General features: G+C 39.9%; 1 protein-coding gene across 3 annotated transcripts in view; it reads left to right on the top strand.

Moving 5' to 3' along the window:
* Positions 1-20,909, top strand: part of LOC140725305 (histone deacetylase complex subunit SAP130-like) — a 65,070-nt gene that overhangs the window by 13,049 nt on the left and 31,112 nt on the right. For 2 of the 3 annotated variants that reach the window (XM_073040608.1, XM_073040609.1), the window contains exons 6-13: positions 1,430-1,557; positions 2,618-2,742; positions 8,089-8,239; positions 9,520-9,610; positions 11,001-11,105; positions 11,788-11,929; positions 12,819-12,946; positions 20,499-20,807. In XM_073040608.1, the coding sequence (XP_072896709.1) occupies positions 1,430-1,557; positions 2,618-2,742; positions 8,089-8,239; positions 9,520-9,610; positions 11,001-11,105; positions 11,788-11,929; positions 12,819-12,946; positions 20,499-20,807 (1,179 nt within the window). The remainder of the gene's footprint in view (positions 1-1,429; positions 1,558-2,617; positions 2,743-8,088; positions 8,240-9,519; positions 9,611-11,000; positions 11,106-11,787; positions 11,930-12,818; positions 12,947-20,498; positions 20,808-20,909) is intronic. The other variant, XM_073040610.1, reaches the window with a different exon arrangement.

Genomic DNA, 20,909 nt, shown 5'->3' on the forward strand with positions numbered 1-20,909 from the left:
AAAAAGAAAGGACCCATATATCAATCCATAATAGATCCAAATCTATAGGCTAAATTACACTGATCAGCCCAATAGAATGTCATTGATCCAGGAAACCTTGAGCATCCGCTGGCGATTTAAACAGCCGAACAGTTCCATCTTCCAGGGCGACTCTCAGATGTGCTGGGAATAACAGCGCTTGCTTGTAGCCTTTCTGGTGGAAATTCGACATAACCGATCTGAAAGCCAGCCTAGTCCGTAATACTTCTGGGCTATAGTCCTCCAAGATACGAAACTTGAAATTTTGATGGGTTATCATACCTTTTTTACGAGCCACACGGATCAAGCGATCTTTGATATGAGGGTAGTGTATCCGCAAAATTATGTGCCGCGGCTTCGAACTTGAACTTGCATAAAATCTTGTTACCCGATGTGCTCGATCGATTATTGGGGGGGGATCCAGGACCTCTTTGCCCAGGACATCCACTAGAAATTTAGAGAAGAAAACGGTAAGATCACCGCTTTCAAATCCTTCCGGGATCCCAATTAACCGGAGATTTTGCCTTCGAGAGCGATTTTCCAAATCCGTAATTTTAATTTTATAACGATCCATCTGTTGAGAAGTCGAGGTTTGCTCTTCTTGTATTTTTTCAATCATACGATCTTTCTTACGAGCGGCTTCTTCAAGAGCCAAAATGCTTGCTTGTTGTTTTTGTGATTCCAGTGAAAGTTCCAGAAACTTTTCTTCGAGTGATTTCAAACGATCGTCATACTTCGAAAGCCTTTTGAATAATTTTTCCTCCATCTCTTCAAATTTAGCTTCCACAATCTTCGCAACTGCTTCTAAAGTTACCAATTCTTTCGTCTGTTTCGGTTCTTTTACTTTAGACATTTCAGCAAGTTGAGAATAATTCAAATAGTTTAAAAAGAAGAATTCAGTATATTTAAACCCCTTTAGAATAAGTTTAAGGGGTGTTTGTAGGCTAAAAGACGTAAAAGTTTTGGAGCAAAGCCTAAGTGCGGTTTACTCCATGAGCGCCATCTTGAGACCTCCCTGTAAATCTTGTTTAATCTTCATTGCCTGTTTTATTGCTGCTGTGTCGTGTTCGCTGACTAGATGGAAATCTCGTATCATTCTTTAGTGCACAAATATTGTCAATATTTTGAGGGAGCTCTGCAATTTGGAGATGTCAGATCTTAAAATGTCTACTTAAGCTGCGGTCCGATGAGCTGGACCTCCAGTCAGTTGCAGTGGAAAAGGACATATGGATGGAGATTCTATTGTATTATTCAGAGGCAGTGATATACATCTGTATTCATTAATTAGTCCTCCATTTTTGTGTTTAAAATACTGAACCACTGCATTTCAAAGAATTAAATTGAGTGCTTTCCAATGCTTTTGAGATTTGAAATAATATATTTCTTTTAAGTAAACTGATGTCCTCCATAGGTGCAGCAGTAGCAGCAGCAATATCAAGTTCCAAAGTAACTACGGTCCTGCGTCCTGCTCCAGCACCATTACCAACAGCAGGCAATCCTCAGGCTGCTGTGCAACATTCTTTGCACTTACCTATACAGGTAACTCTAAATTAATCTTTATCAACCCATGTTGGAATGCATTTTGCACTTAAAATACTTTGTAGTTCTTTGGTTTTTAAAGATGGGTGATGTGTTTCAGGTGCTTTGTTCAGAGTAGGTTTTAATTACAGGTCCTAGGTGTAATAAGCTGGGTTAAGAGTCAAAGTTATGTGCATATCATGACTTTACCTTTGATTCCTAGCACAGTGAAAGCTCTCAAATAGCAATTCCCAATAGAAATTACTTCTTGAAGGTTTATTTGGAGTGGAAACTGGTGGAGGTAGTATGTGTTTGTGCTTCAGACAATCAGTGGGTCATTGTGCCCACAGAGGTGAGTATTCAGAGACCTACAGTGGTGGTTGAGTATCCCTGGCCACTCTAAAGGAATGAGTGACATACTTTCAGCAGTAACCAGGTAGCAATTCGTTTTCTAACTGACACTGAATCAGGTTTTCATCCTCTAGCTAATCTGGTCCTGCAATCTACCGTTTATGAATTGTGTTAGAAAGCCATGAGTGTCATTAATCATACATTACATATCAGTATTTACCATGCACGCCTGGCAGTCTTCGTTCATACATGTCAGTAGGCTGTCCTACAAATCTTAGTAATGCTTATATGTGCACAATATTGCATAAAGTTTTATCACTTTGTGTAAAAATACTTCACCACTGGGATTTATCAAGTCATTTCTGTGACTCTCCCTTTGTTGAATGGTAAGCCTGAAATCTTGCATGACTTTCTACAGCCCTATATCTATATCTTTTTCCACCTCATGACCACTTGAACCTATCCACCATAGGAACGTTAAGTGAACTGTAAACTTAATGATAGATATCTGTAGTACAATTATTGCCGATTTCCAAACGTCACTCTGTATTTTCTTCAAGGCAATCACACTTGGGTTCTCTGGTACGTAATTCTGCATGATCTGTGCCAAATTTCAAGGGTGATGGTGTGAATGGCCTTCAGTACTATCTTCAACCTTCAATGCAGCTTATGCAGTCATTACTCTCATCTTTAAATATTAAGATGGAAATCTGTGCATTTCTTTTGGCAGTCTCGGCCACCTTCAACCACTTCTGCAGCAATCCCTTCAGCAGTGGTGGCAACAGTGTCTGCAACACGAGCACAGTCTCCTGTCATTACAACAGCAGCAGCTCATGGGACAGATGTGGCTCACAGGTAACTTGATGGAAAACAAGGTCATCAATGTATAAGTTGGTGATTGCTTAAATGTTTACACATCTAGATGTTAAACAATTTGATGCCAACATGTGTTGTGCTCAGAATTGAAAGCAAAAGGAAGTCTAACTATGGGCTTGTATAACAGATGTAAACATCTGCAAAAATGGTTACTTTGTTTGATATCAGATACTAAATTGAACACACTTGGTACCAGTGGGGCAAGATCAAGAGAGCTCTAGTTCATACCTTCACAGCCATACAGCTTACAGAAGGGATTCGATCAGGTGAAAAAAGAACCTCCTGTAAATATTTTATGTTTTCAGGATGAATAATATTTCTTTGCCAGTGAATTTCTTTTCTATCCTGCTTCCAGAGAACTGCAGTTGTTGTTGCTGGAGGCTGCTGTCGAAAGTTTTTTGTCAGCTCTGCAAGAAAAATGAGTCTGGATCACTGATAATAACCAAGAATATGGCTGTCAGGGTTATTCTTTCCTTCAATGCTTAATTTTTTTTTAGTTAACTTGAGCTATTCTGTTGCTAAATTTTTGGACATTAACAATCTGTCTTGTAACCAGTTCTGTTTATCTGTGATCCTGAGCATCTAAAGAATTCAGAACTAATATATTAGGTTGAAGCCCCAGAATCAGAATCAGGTTTTAATATCACCAGCATGTGTTGCAAAATTTGTTTTCTTTGTGGCAGCATTACAATGAGGCACTGTTTTGGAAATGTCAGAGAAGCTTTCTTTTAGAACTTTGAAAGTTTTAACAAAAAGCAACCATCGCTTCCCTTCTGTAGTTCTGAATTGATGGCTGTAAAGCTATGGACAAAAGCTCACTTGAACTAAGGAACTAACTGCCACACAAATAATAGGATTATTGAATACACTAAAATAGCTAACCCATTATTGCAATTTACATCTTATATAAACTTATGGTTACACCTCAATTAGATTTTGCTTTCAATTCTGAGCACCACACACATGTTGGCTCCAAATTGTGACACAGTTTATAGAACCATAGAACATTACAGCACAAAAACAGGCCTTTTGGACCTTCTTGACTGTGCCGAACCATTTTTCTGCCTAGTCCCACTGACCTGCACCTGGACCATATCCCTCCATACCCCTCTCATCCATGTACCAGTCCAAGTTTTTCTTAAATGTTAAAAGTGAGCCTACATTTACCACTTCATCTGGCAGCTCATTCCACACTCCCACCACTCTCTGTGTGAAGAAGCACCCCCCCCCCCCCCCCCCAATGTTCCCTTGAAACTTTTTCCCCTTCACCCTTAACCCATGTCCTCTGGATTTTTTCTCCCCTAACCTCAGTGGAAAAAGCCTGCTTGCATTCACTCTATCTATACCTATCACAATTTTATACACCTCTAAGTCTCCCCTCATTCTTCTACACTCCAGGGAATAAAGTCCTAACCTATTCAACCTTTCTCTGTAACTCAATTTCTCAAGTCCCGGCAACATCCTTGTAAACCTTCTCTGCATTCTTTCAACCTGATTAATATCTTTCCTGTAATTCGGTGACCAAAACTGCACACAATACTCAAAATTCGGCCTCACCAATACCTTATACAACCTCACCATAACATTCCAACTCTTATACTCAATACTTTGATTTATAAAGGCCAATGTACCAAAAGCTCTCTTTACTACCCTATCTACCTGTGACGCCACTTTTAGGGAATTTTGTATCTGTATTCCCAGATCCCTCTGTTCTACTTCACTCCTCAGTGCCCTACCATTTACCTTGTATGTTCTACCTTGGTTTTTCCTTCCAAAGTGCAATACCTCATACTTGTCTGTATTAAACTCCATCTGCCATTTTTCAGCCCATTTTTCCAGCTGGTCCAGATCCCTCTGCAAGCTTTGAAAACCTTCCTCATTGTCCACTACACCTCCAATCTTTGTATCATCAGCAAATTTGCTGATCCAATTTACCATATTATCATCCAGATTATTGATATAGATGACAAATAACAATGGACCCAGCACTGATCCCTGTGGCACACCACTAGTCACAGGCCTCCACTCAAAGAAGCAATCCTCCACTACCACTCTCTGACTTCTCCCATTGAGCCAATGTCTAATCCAATTTACTACCTCACCGTGTATACCTAGTGACTGAATCTTCCTAACTAACCTCCCATGCGGGACCTTGTCAAAGACCTTACTGAAGTCCATGTAGACAACATCCACTGCCTTCCCTTCATCCACTTTCCTTGTAACCCCCTCGAAAAACTCTAATAGATTTGTTAAATATGACCTACCATGCCCAAAGCTGTGTTGACTCTCCCTAACAAGTCCCTGTCCATCTAAATACTTGTAAATCCTATCTCTTGGTACTCCTTCCAATAATTTACCTACTACTGACATCAAACTTACCGGCCTATAATTTCCCGGATTACTTTTAGAGCCTTTTTTAAACAACGGAACTACATGAGCTATCCTCCAATCCTCCGGCACCTCACCTATAGATACTGACATTTTAAATATATCTGCCAGGGCCCCTGCAATTTCAACACTAGTCTCTTTCAAGGTCTGAGGGAATACCCTGTCAGGTCCTGGGGATTTATCTACTCTGATTTGCCTCAAGACAGCAAGCACCTCCTCCTCTTCAATCTGTATAGGTTCCATGACCTCATGACTTGTTTACCTCATTTCCATTGACTCCATGCCAGTTTCCTTAGTAAATACAGACATAAAAAACCCATTTAAGATCTCCCCCATTTCTTTTGGTTCCATACATAGCCGACCACTCTGATCTTCAAGAGGACCAACTTTATCCCTTACTATCCTTTTGCTCTTAATATACCTGTAGAATCTCTTTGGATTATCATTCACTTGACTGCCTAAGCTACCTCATGTCTTCTTTTAGCCCTCTGGATTCCTTTCTTAAGTTTTTTTTTGCACTTTTTATACTCCTCAAGTGCCTTATTTGCTCCCTGTTTCCTATACATGTCATACATCTCTCTGTTCTTTATCAGAGTTCCAATATCCATAGAGAACCAAGGTTCCTTATCCTTGTTCACTTTGCCTTTAATCCTGACAGGAACATACAAACTCTGCACTCTCAAAATTTCTCCTTTGAAGGCCTCTGACTTACCAACAACATCCTTGCCAGAGAACAACCTGTCCCAATCCACGCTTTTTAGATCCTTCCTCATTTCTTCAAAATTGGCCTTTTTCCAGTTTAGAACCTCAACCCGAACACCAGATCTATCTTTATCCATGATCAAGTTGAAACTAATGGTGTTATGATCACTGGAACCAAAGTGTTCCCCTACACACACTTCCGTCACCTGTCCTAACTCGTTTCCCAATAGGAGATCTAATATTGCATCCTCTCTAGTCAGTACCTCTATATATTGATTTAGAAAACTTTCCTGAACACATTTTACAAATTCTAACCTGTCTAGACCTTTAACAGTATGGGAGTCCCAATCAATACGTGGAAAATTAAAATCCCCTACTATCACAACTTTATGTTTCCTGCAGTTGTCTGCTATGTCTCTGCAGATTTGCTCCTCCAATTCTCGCTGACTATTGGGTGGTCTATAATACAACCCCATTAATGTAGTCATACCTTTCCTGTTTCGCAGCTCCACCCATATGGCTTTGGTACACAAGCTCTCTAATCTGTCCTGCCTGTGTGATACTGGGACTAAAGAATTTAATTATAAGAACAGGTTTCTGTATCATGCTTGTATTACAACACATAGGCAATGAGGACCAATTCAAACAAATTACTTAACACTGATTAAGTAGAATCAACAAGGTAAATAGATTTTATTTCCTCTCATGTAGGGGAAATAAAATTAGAGGTAGGTTTTCTGGGATGACGTTATTCTTATTCCCACAAAAAAACTAATCTGAAACACAGTACTGTGCAAAAGTCTTGGGCACCCTTGATTTTAAAAAAAAATAAATTTTGTGTTATTTTTGTCTTTATTAGTGTGTCAGCAGAAAAGAGCAAATTTTAGATGTCTAAACATTATTTTCCAAAAAATTAAATGTTAGAGTTTTTTTTTGTATTTTGTTGAAGAAAGTAACATGTTCAGTAATAGACCGTTTTTCAAATAAAATCCTGATTACTTTGTGAGTATACACTGTAGGCCAGTGCGTGATTAGACAAAGGTAACAAATAGGATGGTAATGATCAATGACGTAATGAGCTGAATGAACTAAACTGATTAACTGAAACAAATGGGTGGACAAGCAATCAAACTGGGTGAAGGACAACCAGACTAAAAGGTGAGGGCATACAATTTGACATTGTAACCAAATCAACAATTCTTACTCCATGGCAAGAGTGATCACAGCAACAAGACACAAGGAGGTCATCCTGCATCAGCAAGGTCTCTCCCAAGCAGAAATTTTGTGGCAGACATTTACAAGATGTGTTGTATATGTTCTTCTGAAGAAGCACAAAGCAAGTTTCAGGATGAAAAACGCAGTGGTCGGCCACGAAAACAGAGTACAGCTGCGAGAAGTACATCAAACTGGCATCCCTTATGAATCAGATCAAGTCCAGCAAGGTTATCAGCTCTGAACTCACAGAAACCACTGGAACCCCTCTACAGTCCGGAGCAGTCTTGTCAGAAGCAGTCTTCAAGGAAGAGTTGCTGCCAAAAAGGCCATCCCTCCTGTGGAAACAGACAAGTGGCTCACCTCTGCACAAAATACAAGGACTAGGGTGTTAAACGATGGCAGCAAGTGCTGTGGACTGCCGAGTTAATATTTGAAATTTTAGGCTCAGTCAGGAGGTGGGTTGTCCATGGAAGAGCTGGAGAACATTACATTGAGTGTGTGCAGCCACCAGTGAAGTACAGGGGTCATTCCCTGCAGGTTTGGGGCTGCAATTCTGCAAATGGAGTTGGTGACCTGGTCAAAATTAATAAAATCCTTAATGCTAAGAAGTACAAGCAGATTCTCATCTATCACACAATACCATCAGGGAGGTGTCTGTTCAGTCCCAACTTCATTTTTTTAAAGCTGCTTGTTGTTCTTTTATTGTAATTTTTAGATATTTAGAAACTTCATTATTTTTGAAAGTGTTTTCCGGATTTTTTTTACATTTGCCTGAGACACTTGCACAGTACCATATACTGAAGAAAGCTGAAGCTAGTGCTTAGTTAAAAACTAAGATTTTTATAATGCACCAGTGTTGAGGATTGATGATAAGATATGGTTCAGACTTGACTTAATGGTGAAACAGACACCAGGGGCTTTGTGCCCTATTTCAAACATTAGTTTTTGTCAGAGAGTTCAGAATTTTGCAGAATTCAGTGCAAGTGGTCCCCTGTCTGAATTGTTTCTCCTTCCCTGCAGTAGACCAGCACTGACCATCCAACCTCATCCATCTGCTGCCACAATTAGTATCCAGCGTACTCAGCAGCCTCGAGACACAACTGCTCGGATCACATTGCCTTCTCACCCTGCAGTAGCTGCCCAGAAACCACAGCTCCATCCCATAACACAGGTAAAGATTTTCATTTACCATCCTGCAGTGCGACTTAGGTCCAAGGTGGCTGTCATTGTTATTAATTATCCTGTCCCAAGCCCCCACCCTCTGTGTACTATGATCTGTATCAGATAAATTCTTCCTGAAATTGCCACTCAAGATCAGTATGTTTAGTGTAACAAAGAACCCTCAAGACAGATTGACGTATTGTTCTTGACCATTTTGGTCTTTAAAATAACTTGGAAATTTAGTTGGCAAGTGAAAACATTGTGAATATTTTATCTTTCATGAACTATAGTAATTGGCATTATAGTAAAGAGTTACTGCAAACAGTGTGATTTGGTGGGGGGGGAGAGAGAGAGAGTGTGTGTGTGTGTGTGTCCTTCATTGTGTGTAATAAACAGTGTCATCACACTTGCACGATCCTGCTGTTGGCAAGTTGGTGTTCATTAAGTCTTTATGTTCCTGAATCCCTGCAAGTCTGTGCTCTGGATAAGCTTGCATGAAAAATTAAAGACTGCATGTTTGTAAGCTGCAAAATTAATCACCTTTTGCATGTTCTGGAGTGTTAACACCTATTTCTGGCAGAAATCCCGTTAATTGAGTAAGCTGAGTGATCACTGTTGCAATTCACCCTTGTGCTGGTGTCATTTCCCCACTGCAGTCTGCATAGTGCATACTTTGTACCTGTACAGATTGGATCAGAAGGTTGCCACATGTGATCTTTGATCAACCTCAGTAAAATAAGGAGGATGTTGATCAGAAAACCAAGGACCATAAAAGTTAAAGGGTCCCACGTGGTCTTTGGTTTCACTGATAACACGTTGCTTTGCAGGTGCTGCACAGAGTTAGATTGCAGCATATACATTCCAACGATTGTTGTAATGGTTCAGTCACACTGCTCCAATGTGGGGGGGAGGCCACATTACCCAGCACTTTGCTGTTCAATCTTTTTCCCCTCTTCCCTGTTTTCTCTCATCTCCATAGCAGCCTAAGTGACCACTAAGAGAGCTTTTCAATAGCGCTGATCACCTTTCAGCAGTTGTAAACCCAAGCATCAGCTTATGTCTGCACACACAAGTCAGCTTTTGAACAAAAGAAAGCCACAGTTGTGATTTCTTGAAGTAAGGAAGTTTAGCATGGTTTCAGACATTAAACTCATGATAAATCAGAAATTCAGTTTTTGGGTTCCAGTGTTCATCTCAAGATGACTATTCCTGCTGTTGGTTATGTAATAGGTAGCATCGACCAATAACTTTATCAGCTTCCAAAACCAACAAACCATTCTCTTTCAACAGAAAGCCATGTTCAGTACTGGCACACCGGTTGCTGCTGCCACTGTGGCACCTATACTTTCAACAAACTCGGTCCCTTCTACTACGGGTCAGGGTGAGTACCTGGTTTCTGTAAAATACTTGTATTCATTTTAGACTCTTAAGATAGAAAGCTGTTGACTGCTCTTCGAATGGAAGTACCCTTGATGCAGTACCCTTGCATACATTAGACATCCTTTGCTCTCAGTTCTACTGAGTTCGTCAGTTGTACTGATGGTAGATTCTACCTAACACTAGTTCTCAATAACTACAGAAGTAACTGTATGGCTACAAAAACTGTATACAAAAAACCCTATGCCTCAATTATTGAACATTTTAATTTACTTATCTTAACTGCAAGGTACCAAGGAAACACTAGCCATAACGCTGAATACTGGAGTAAGTAAGTACCGTAATTCCTTGACAGCTAAAATGCTTAGCATCTAGAAAATGAATGGAAGAGTGGATTCTGGACGGTTAGTATGCTGATTGACGTTCTCTGGTTCCAGTATAGCATTCATTTCTGTAATGCTCTATGACTGCTTGCAATTCTGCGAGAATGACATCGAAGAATTTGCAGTCGATTTGATTTAATCCACTTGAGGTAAAAGAGAAAAATGAGAACAATGCTGAGTGCAGGGACCAAAAAAATTAATGTAACATACTAATATTATTCTTTTAAGTTCATTGTTGTATGATTTTTGATATTTTATGCAAGTTCTTACCTTATTTGTCGTTTTGTAACTAGGCATACTGTAAAGCAGATTAATAGTTTGCATGGTTAAATAGTTGTTTAATTTGTGTATCAGAGATGTTAATCTTCCTGCGCCTCTCAAGTAGCAAACTAATAATTTTCAAGCTAAGCCATCAGAGAAAATACTGAAATAATCATGAAAGATGCTGCCCAGAATGGTGATGTTCCAAACAATTTTGTGTATCAACTGCACACACAAAATGCTGGTAGAACACAGCAGGCTAGGCAGCATCGGTAGGGAGAAGCGCTGTCGACGTTTCGGGCCGAGAACCCTCAACTGACTAATTTGTATCTTTTTCAGCACTTCTGTTGTCTTTGTTGTATGGATAACATAATTAACTTCTTTTTAGAAATGCATTTTGATAGTGTTGTTGAAATGATGTACATTCCTGGGAGTATTTGTAAAATGTGGTCATTAGAATCTCACTTTTTTGCATATGTAATCTATGTTGAGGAAATTATTTAAGTTTTCCTATAATCTCAGCAAAGGAGCTGAAAACAGTGAATGCCAAAATCCTATTGATTTTTTTTTTGCTTAGAAGCCTCTCTTTGCATTAAGAAAAGTTAAATTAATTTCTCATTTTATGTCATGACTCTGAAAACTGAATCTATTTCCTGTTGCTTACATGTGAGCATTTACATCTTGTGTGTTTCATTATTTGTCAGCTTTTTGATATTTCTGTTTGTAAGTACTTTTATTTTTGCTTTACAGGTGCTGTTTCCCATTCTCAAGTAACGAGCAGCACAATTGTTAACATGACAATGGCTTCTCATACACCTCATGCTCCTGTAGTCACGACATCAACTATTCCTGTTGGTGAGTGCAACCCACTATCATGGTTTCCAACTCAAATGTAACAAGAAAACTTGACTGAATTTTTTGAAAGGTGCCTGGGTTCTAATTCAGGAGTCGATACAGTGTTCAGATATTGGTGTCTTCAATCTGGACTAGGGTATTGACTACTTGAGAGTTCTTTTTCAAGGGAAAGGTGAAATAGTGTTTTGTAGGACATTGTGGAAGTTGAGGTTCCTTGCAATGATCTTCATAAATGGGTTGATTTATGGCACAGTAAAGAAAACTGTCCTACCAATTAGAAAGAATTCAAGTTGAATGAAAAATCAATGGCTAGCTATAAAGTAATGTGAGTAACAACCCATTAGTATTTTTTGTTCTGAACTAAGAATAGATTTAAAAGGCTTATTGAAGTATTGGCAAACAGGAGCTTCTTCAGTAGCTGCTAATTATAGCAGAAAAGCAAACAAAAGTAAACCTGGAAAGCTGAAGTAAAAAGCAAGCTACTGGAAGCACTCATTAGGTCAAGTAGCATCTGTGGAGAGAGCAACAGGGTTGATGTTTCTGGTTCATGAACTTTCAACGTAACTCTTTCTGTGGCTGCTAACTTCGATTACCCAGCAAATGTTTCTGGTTGGGGAAATTGCTGGTAGTTGGGATTGTATTTTTCCATCACTAATGTACATTCTGTTGTACTGTGTTACAGCAAAAGTTGTTCCTCAACAAATTACCCACACTTCCCCACGGATCCAGCCTGATTATACAACAGAAAGGGGGAACCTGATTTCCATACCAGGTCATAGGGCATCGCCTAACCCTGTTACCATGGAAACACGCACTGAGAACAGGTACGGTGGCTTCAAGTGTCTGAGTAAATGTTAGAGGCATCAATAAAGATTTAGATTTTGCATATCCAAGTTTCCCCCATTGACTTCTACTGTCAATATCTTTATCCCATTTTCCTTCTCCATTCCTCTGTTTTTCATGTGTACCAATTTATTGTTGTGACAGGCTCCATGTGCTGGATGGATATTCAAATCTACCTTGTAGTATATAATAAGGGAAAATAAAATTGTTTTTGATCTGTGATCAATGCCCATTGATCTGATGGAAAATACACTATAAATGTAAGAGTCAAGTTGATCAAGACTAATGTACTTTGCCAATGACCCTAGCAAATCAGATATTAGTTATTATCTTGGCTTGTACATTATAACATCACCTATTTGAGTTATCAACCAATTTAATTTGAAGTAGCTGTTATCCTGAAACTGAAGACTAGGTTCTCCCTCATACATGCACATGGTGAGAACTGTATTGATCTCATAAAGATGCCCATATACTCCTAAAAGTGTAGTAGTGGGAACATATGTAATGCTTTTTGTCAATTAAGTGGGCTAATTCTGTGTTACTAGAATGTGTCATAATTTTCTGCCAGGTGAAGCCACGTCATCTGCGCACGCATCAAGAAACATGAGATTTTTTTTAAAAAAAGAGATACTTTGTTTATTCACTTTCACTTAAATTTCATGAGCAAATTTTATTCTGTGTCTCAAATTTTTGGGTATTGATTTGTGAATTCTGAAGGATGAATTTCCACAACCTGAATGGCTTGTTTATATATAGGAATTTGCTCAAAAGTGTAGGCATAATTTTGAATTACAAAATCTGTTTGTTTTTTTTAACTATTGACAGAGATTAACTCAGTGTTCCCAATTTCTTTTTCATTCGGTCAAGGCAAGTTCCTGTGCAGTTCCAATATTACCTGCCTTATCCACCATCAGCTGCCATCTCTGGCTACCAAGCACTGGCACATACCTTTACCCCAATAACCAGTACAGTCTCCACTATTCGGCAATACCCAGGTATGAATATCTGAATTAATTCACTTGTTATAGGAATGTGTATCATGGGAAATGCAGTTCAGAGTCGATTGGATAGGCTACTGACTGGATAAACTGAGCAACTGGAAGGGTACTCAGGTTTTAACTGTTCTTAAGTAGCTTACTCAAAGACTAGGTTCTCCCTCATACATGCACATGGTGAGAACTGTATTGATCTCATAAAGATGCCCATATACTCCTAAAAGTGTAGTAGTGGGAACATATGTAATGCTTTTTGTCAATTAAGTGGGCTAATTCTTGAAATTCTACATGATGATTGATATTTGGCAGGTTACTCTGTATTGATATTTCATAATTATGCAATAGTTTAATCTTCATTGGTTATCATAATGATAAAATAATCAGATGGTGCATAAGATGGCAGCTATTAAATTATGGCTGCAGCTAGCTTTTTTGCAGGATATGCCTTGTGACTCTCTGGGGTAATGAAAGCAGCTTTTCAATTTTCTCATCTACTACTGCTTGGGGAAGTTGGTTGAAAGTACTGCAGTTGAGTCTAGCCCTGTTTTTTGTTTTGAGTAGACATTTTTGTATTATACTGCCTCTTGCATCAGATTTTAAAACACTTACCCCACCTTGTGTACTTTTCTGAGTCTGCAAGCTGTTGTCTTTCTGGAGGGTAGCTTTGTGACCACTGGTAGCTCTCTATTTCTTTGTATTTACCCTGTCCAATTTGTCATCCCAAGATCAGTTCTCTCTTCATATTTAAATGTTCCATCTAGTTGGATTTGATCATGAAGATACACTTGTTAGTTTACTCTTTATTAGCCTGTAATTCTTATTTCTTCCTATAATCCCACTCTCATCTGGAGTGTAAAGGCTATTTCAAAGGTTCATTTATTATTAAAGTATACAACTCTGAAATTCTTCTTCTCCAGATAGCCATGAAGCCAAGAAAGAAAAGAAAGGCGGCACAACCATCAACCCTAACCCAAATCTCCCTCCCCCACACACAAAAAAAGACAAAAAAGATAGGGTGAAAAACACAGAATACAAAAAAAATAAGACTGGGGGGAAAATAAAGTCCACAGTCCAATTTCACATCCATAATGCAGAAAACCTGGGCAACATTCTCCCTCTCCGTAGCAGAGCGATCTCACCAGTGATAAAAAGGCAGGCAGCCAGCATTTTAATCTCCCTTGGCACTTTAATCAGTGAAGAATGGAATTTTAAACAGCAGAATGCAGTTAAACATCGGCTTGCAGCCTTCTTGCCATGAGGTTTCTGCATGCTGCCTCTGCCTCCTGGAAACCTTTCAGAGACTGCAGAGTGCTGAAACACCCAAATGATCTCCAAACTCCAAATCACAGGCTTCAACGGTTCCAAAATCACATTTAAGATGAAAAACAAACATAAAAAACATAAAAGAAGTGAAATGTATTGTTTCATGCTCTATCCAGAAGATACTGACCGAAGGAGCATTGTACGCAGGTGCCATCTTGACCGGAAGTCTGGTGTCGCCATTAAAGCAATGCCTGTTGCTTCAACAGTAAAAAGATAGATGGAGGATTAAATTTTAACAGGAACTAAACAACCTAGAAATCAGACTAAGTTTTTTGGTGCAGTTCATGGAAGATGAATCCTATAGCACAGGCCACACTTAAAACATTGTTTATAGTTCTTGTCGCCATACTATGTTGTAATAGAGAGAGTGCAGAATAGATTCTCCAGGATGTTGCTGAAATGCAGGTATGTATAAGGAGAGATTGAATGGACTGGGGTTCCAAGTTCAAAGTAAATTTAGTATCAAAGCGCATGCATGTCACCATATACAACCCTGAAGTCCATTTTCTTATGGGCGTACACGGTAAATCCAAGAAACACAATTGAATCGATGAAAGACCGCAGCCAGTAGGGCAGACAAACAACCAATGTGCAAAGACAACAAATTGTGCAATACAAAAGACAAAAAATAATACTAATAAATAAACAATAATTATCAATAACATGAAGGGTCATCTGAAGGGTCCTTGAAAGTGAATCCGTACATTGCGAACAGTTTAGTGATGGGGCGAGTGAAGTTAATGTTATCCCCTCTGGATCAAGAGCCTGATGGTTGAGGAGTAATAACTATTCCTTAACCTGGCTTCTATACCAGTTTCCCGATGGCAGGAGCGAGAAGACAGCATGGCCAGGGTGGCGGGTATCCTTGATGGATGCTTTTTTTTCCTGCAACATTGCTCTGTAAGGATATGCTCATTGGTGGGGAGGGCTTTACCTGTGATGGACTGGGATGCGTGCAGTACTTTTTTGTAGGGTTTTCTGTTCAAGGGCACTGGTGTTTCCATACCAGGCCATGATGCAAGCAGTCAATAGCTACTGCATAGCTTCAGAAGTTTGTCAAAATTTTATATGACCTGCTAAATCTTAGCAAGCTTCTAAGGTTAAGTGGAGCCACTGCTATGCTTTCTTCATAATTGCGCTTGCATGCTGGGCCCAGGATAGATCTTCTGAAATGATCGCACCGAGGAATTTAAAGTTGCTGACCCTCTCCACCTCTGGTCCCCTGATGAGAACTGGCTCATGGACCTCCAGTTTCCTCTTGCTGAAGTTAATAATCAGTTGCTTAGTCTTGGTGACATTGAGGGTAACATTGAGTGAGACATTGTTGTTGTGGCACCACTCAGCCAGATTTTCAATCTCCCTGCTATATGCTGACTTGTCTGTACCTTTGATTTAGCCAAAGACAGTGGTGTTGTCAACAAACTTAAATATAATTGGAGCTGCACTTAGACTCATAGTCATAAGTATAATTAGAGCAGAGCAGAAGGTTAACCACATAGACTTGTGGTGCACCTATGCTGATGGAGATTGTGGAAGCAATGTTTTTGCCAATCCAATCCAATCCACAAATGAGAAAATCGAGGATCCAACATCTCAAGGAGATATTGAGGCCAAAGTCTTGGAACTTGAGGGGATGATGGTACTGAATGTTGAGCTGTAGTTAATAAAGAACATCCTGATGTATGTGTCTTTACTGTCCAGATGTCCCAGGGTTGAGTAAAGAGCCAATAAAATGGTATCTGCTGTGGACCAGTTGTGTCTGTAGACAAATTGGAGTGTATCCAAGTCACTTCTTAGGCAGGAGTTGATTGTTTCATCACCAACTTCTCAAAGCACTTCATCACAGTGGATGTAAGTGTTACTGTACAATAGTCATTGAGGGAGATTAACACGTTCTTCTTAAGCACTGGTATTATTGAAGCCTGCTTGAAGCAGGTGGGAACCTCAAATGAGAAGTTAAATATATCAGTAAACACTCCAGCCGGTTGATCAGCATACATCTTTAGTACACAGCCAGGTACCCTGTTTGGACCCTCTTGACGGAACTCTCACTTTGGCCTTAGAGACTGAAATCACAAGGTCATCAGGAGTTGTGGGAGTTCGTGAATGTTCAAGTATAGAAGCCATTGAGATCATCTAGGTGCGAAACCTTGTTGTCACCTATGTTGCTTGGTTTTACTTTGTAAGAGGTAATGGCATTCAAGCCCAGCCACAGCTGTAGAGAATCCTTCAGTGATTCAAGTTTGGTCTGGAATTGCCACTTTGCTTTCTGGAGATTCTACCTGGATCTCTTGTATCTTACTTGGTCGCCAGGCCTGAATGCCACTGATCTAGTCCTTAGATTGTGAATCTCATGGTTCATCCAAGGCTTCTAGTTGGGGAACACTCTGAATGAGTTTGTGGGGACACACCCGTCTACAACTGTCTTTATAAGGTCTGTGACAAGTGTAGTGTATTCATTCAGATCCTCGGAATCCTTGAACACTTGCCTAGTCCATCGACTCACGTCAGTCCCGCAGCCACTTCTCCGCCTCCTGAAACCACCTCTTTGTTATTCTTATCTCTGGACTTTTGCTCTTTAGCCTTTACCTGTATGCAGGTAGGAGAAGGACAGCCAAGTGATTAGATTGCCCGCAATGTGGTCTAGGCATGGAACAGTAGACATTCCTTATTGTAGTACAGCAGTAGTAGAGTATGTTGGGACCCCTGGTGCTGCAGGTTATATGCTGTTGATAATTGGGCAGAAATTTCTTCAAAGTAGCCTAATTGAAGCACCCACAATGATTTGAAGTGCGTTGAGGTGGGCTGTTTTTTGTTTGCTAATGGCAGCATTCAATATCTTGAGTGCCTTGCAGAATTCTGCTTTTGGCAGAATGTAAACTGTGGTCAGGATCACAGAGGATAACTCTCTTGGTGAATAGGATGGATTTATCTTTGCTAGTGTAGGAGGCTGAGCAGTGATCCTGCAGGGGTTATAAAATTATGAGGGGCAACAACACTTACAATGCCTCATAAAAGAGGAAATTATCTAAAGGACTGAAAATTTTGTGAATATAAAAAAAACCTACTAAGCAAGAGAAGTGAGGAAAAAAAAGAAACCCATTGGAGGTACAACCCCAGAGCCATGTGTCATACAAAAAGCTTCTAAAAATAAACATCAAACTGCCAACAAGAAAAAAAGATATATCCAAAAAAATTTGCATTTAGATCGTGGAGGAAATCTATCAGTTAACTGAAATGATAATAATGAGCGAATGAGCCCCATTTCTTCTCAAAATCAAATATAGGTTCAAAGGTTCGACTTCTAATTTTTTCCAAGCTAAGACACAGCATCACTTGAGAGAACCATTGTGACAAAGTAGGAGCTGATATTTCCTTCCATTTCAACAAGATGGCCCTCCTAGCTATCAATGTAACAAATGCAATAACATGTTGGTCAGACACAGAAATACCACGGATATTTTGAGGAATTATTCCAAAAAGCACAGTCAATTTATTAGGTTGTAAATTGATTCTGAGTGCTTTAGAAATTGTTGAAAAGACTGACTTCCAAAATTGTTTTAATATAGAACATGACCAGAACATATGTGTCAGTGTAGCTATCTCAGTTTTACATCTATCACAATACTTGTCAACATTGGGAAATATTTTAGAAAGTCTCTCCTTCGTCAAATGGTAACGATGTACAAGAAGACACGGCCTCAGAATAGAGGGGTGTCCTTTTAGAACAGATGAGGAGGAATATCTTTAGCCAGAGAGTGGTGGATCTGTGGAATTCTTTGGCACAGATGGCTGTGGAGGCCAAGACATATGTAAGACAGAGGTTGATAGATTCTTGCTTAGTCAAGATATGAAGGGATATGAGGAGAAGGCAGGAGATTGGGGCTGAGAGGGAAAATGGATCAGCTATAATGAAATGGCAGAGCAGACTCAATAGGCCAAATGGCCTAATTCTGCTCCTATATCTTATGGTCTGTGGTCTTGTGATTTGAGGTGGTTAATTGAATACACTAGGCTGCCTTGACCAGAATTGTGTCAAGCTTCTCTGATGTTGGAGCTGTGCTTATCCAGGCCAGTGGAGACTTCTATCCCATTCCTGACCTGTGCTCATCTGCTCATGTAACCACAATATTTGATTCTCATCAACCTCAGTATGTTAATGGTAGGGGACTTGGCAGTAGTAATGTAATTTTGGACATGGATGGTTAGACTCTCCTGTTGGAGATGATTAATCTTCAGACCATAAAGTTGCTATCAGAATACTAGGGGACTCCTAATAGTGATTAGAAATGAAGTACTGTTAGTCCGTATAATTACCTAGCCTCCAAATGGCAACCTCATTGAGGAAAGTGCTTTTATGGGAATAAGGAGCAATAGCGAGGACAAAAATTGTTGACTGTCCCGAGCTGAGGTTGTTGGTGAATTAGCTTCCTGAACTACCTTGTGCTAGATATATTCCTGTTACCTGGATTTTCCACAATGAGTCAACAGTAATCTATTTCAGATTTGGGGTGCCATGTGATTTGGAGAGGAGGTAAAGATAGTAGTGTCATTTCCAGTATGTACTGCCTTTTTTGATGAAGAGAGTATGGTCTGGAGGTGTTACCAATTAAGCCTCAGTGAACTGAGTTCATTTATTTTGTGATGCAGTGCAGAATAGGTCCTTCTGACCCTTTGAGCCGTGCCCCTCATTTAAACCTGGTTTAATCATGGGACAATTTGCAATGACCAATTAACTTGCCAATCAATACATCTTTGACTTTGGGGGGAAACTGGAACACCCAGAAGAAACCCATGCACTCCACTGGAAGGTCTACGACCTTCTTGGAGAGGATGCTGTGATTGAACCCTGAACTCCAACGCCCCAAGTTGTAATAGTGTTGTGGTAACCCCTATGCTACCATGGTGCCCTATTGGAATTGTATGTAGATCCATAAGCTGAAAATAAGGAGTTCACCAAGGAAGGGAAACTCTGTATGGGAAGAGCACTTAGAAAATCTTCTCAGGCGAAACTGCCTTTTACATGGGTGTTTAGTATTCTGTTCTACAGTGTGCTATGCATCATGATCACAGCACCACCCCTTCCTGAAAGATATTAAAAAAAAGGTCACCCAAAACCTGGAAAAACAAGACCTCTGGTGAAACATGGGGGAGTTATTCCACAGAAATGACCATCTTGAAGAAAAGGATTGCCAGTTTTCCAACAGATAGTGTTTTGCTGTTGGCTGCTGCAGGGGAATTTAGTATTTCTTTTTTGGAAAGATCCTACTCTGCTTTATCCTCCAGTAGCTGAGGAGTTATCCTCTGATTCCATCAAGATGCCCAATGGATGTGATTTTTCCCTGCATGACAAATTCAAAGAAAGGGTAGAAGGAAGACCATACTTTGGCTGCCTTGGACCTGTCAAGAACAGTTGACAACCAAGAAGTGTTGTAAAGAAACCTCACGTGTAACAGTTCTCAGAAATTCATACCATTATTACCATTCTAAATGTGCAACACAATAGTTTGAGCTGTGATCCCGCTATCAGTGCAGACTGGGGTCAAGCCTCTGTCATAGCTCTAAGTTTCTTTGTGTATCTCTCAGAAATGCTCATCCTGCCTCTCAGCTTCCAGCTAGAGTGAAGTTAATTTACACCATCCTTTACTCAACCATACCATACCATAAATTTATCCACCCTTAGTAAGGTGAGGTCCTAGAGCTTTCTGCCAGAAAAGCTGAATCCCATGTCTCTTTGTAAAATTAAGTTGTAATACAGTTCAGTAGCTCTAACCACAAACTGTAAATAAAAATTATTAACATTATCACACTGTCCAATGTTATTGTTGGAATTCTACCTATACTGTACATTTCTGATTCTGTTTGCCTCCAACTGACTGGAGTGATGGAGAGTGGGGCAATTGGCAGGATGTTTTTGTTTGCAAGTAATGTATAATAACTTGCTCTTTTAAGTCTAGTCATTTTGGTGTTAATAATTTAAGAATCATTGTGTTTATTTTAGTGGATAAGGGGGAGGGCAAGTTATTTTTCATAGATAAAGAGTTAATGTTGTGCTTATGGGGAATAAGCTTTGGTGTTGGACTAAACTGACTATTTTGTGGAGCTGGCATGGTTATGATGGCCAAATTTGCTCTTTCAATGCTATAAAATCCATAATTCTACAACATTTTAAAGAAAAAGCAGATGTGCTGTTATTGAAGAAACCATTAATGTCCACTCTCCATCTCAGTTTCAGCACAAGCACCGAGTTCAGTGTCTGCAGCAGCGATTGCAGCACAGGCGGGTGTGGGCGTGGCTTCCACTGTCCATCTGAATCACATGCAGCTGATGACTGTGGATACCACACACACACGTCACATTCAGGGGCTCCAGCCGGCATCAATCACTGCCCAGGGGCTACAACCTACTTCAATTGGCCCCCAAGGAATTCAGCCAGCTCCACTTGGGGCTCAGGGGATTCAGTCATCAACTATTGGTACCCAGGCTCTGCAGCCTGCATCAATCGGCCCCCAACAGACCACAGAGAACAAGCCACCAGGTAAAGGGGAAACCTGGAGGGGGGAGTTAATTGACTTGGCCATATCTCCTTGTAGCCTTGCACTCATTAGCAAGAAGATTCCTTGAAGACGCCTGCCAGTGA

This window comes from Hemitrygon akajei, chromosome 3, assembly GCF_048418815.1.
Source record: "Hemitrygon akajei chromosome 3, sHemAka1.3, whole genome shotgun sequence".
NCBI lineage: Eukaryota > Metazoa > Chordata > Chondrichthyes > Myliobatiformes > Dasyatidae > Hemitrygon > Hemitrygon akajei.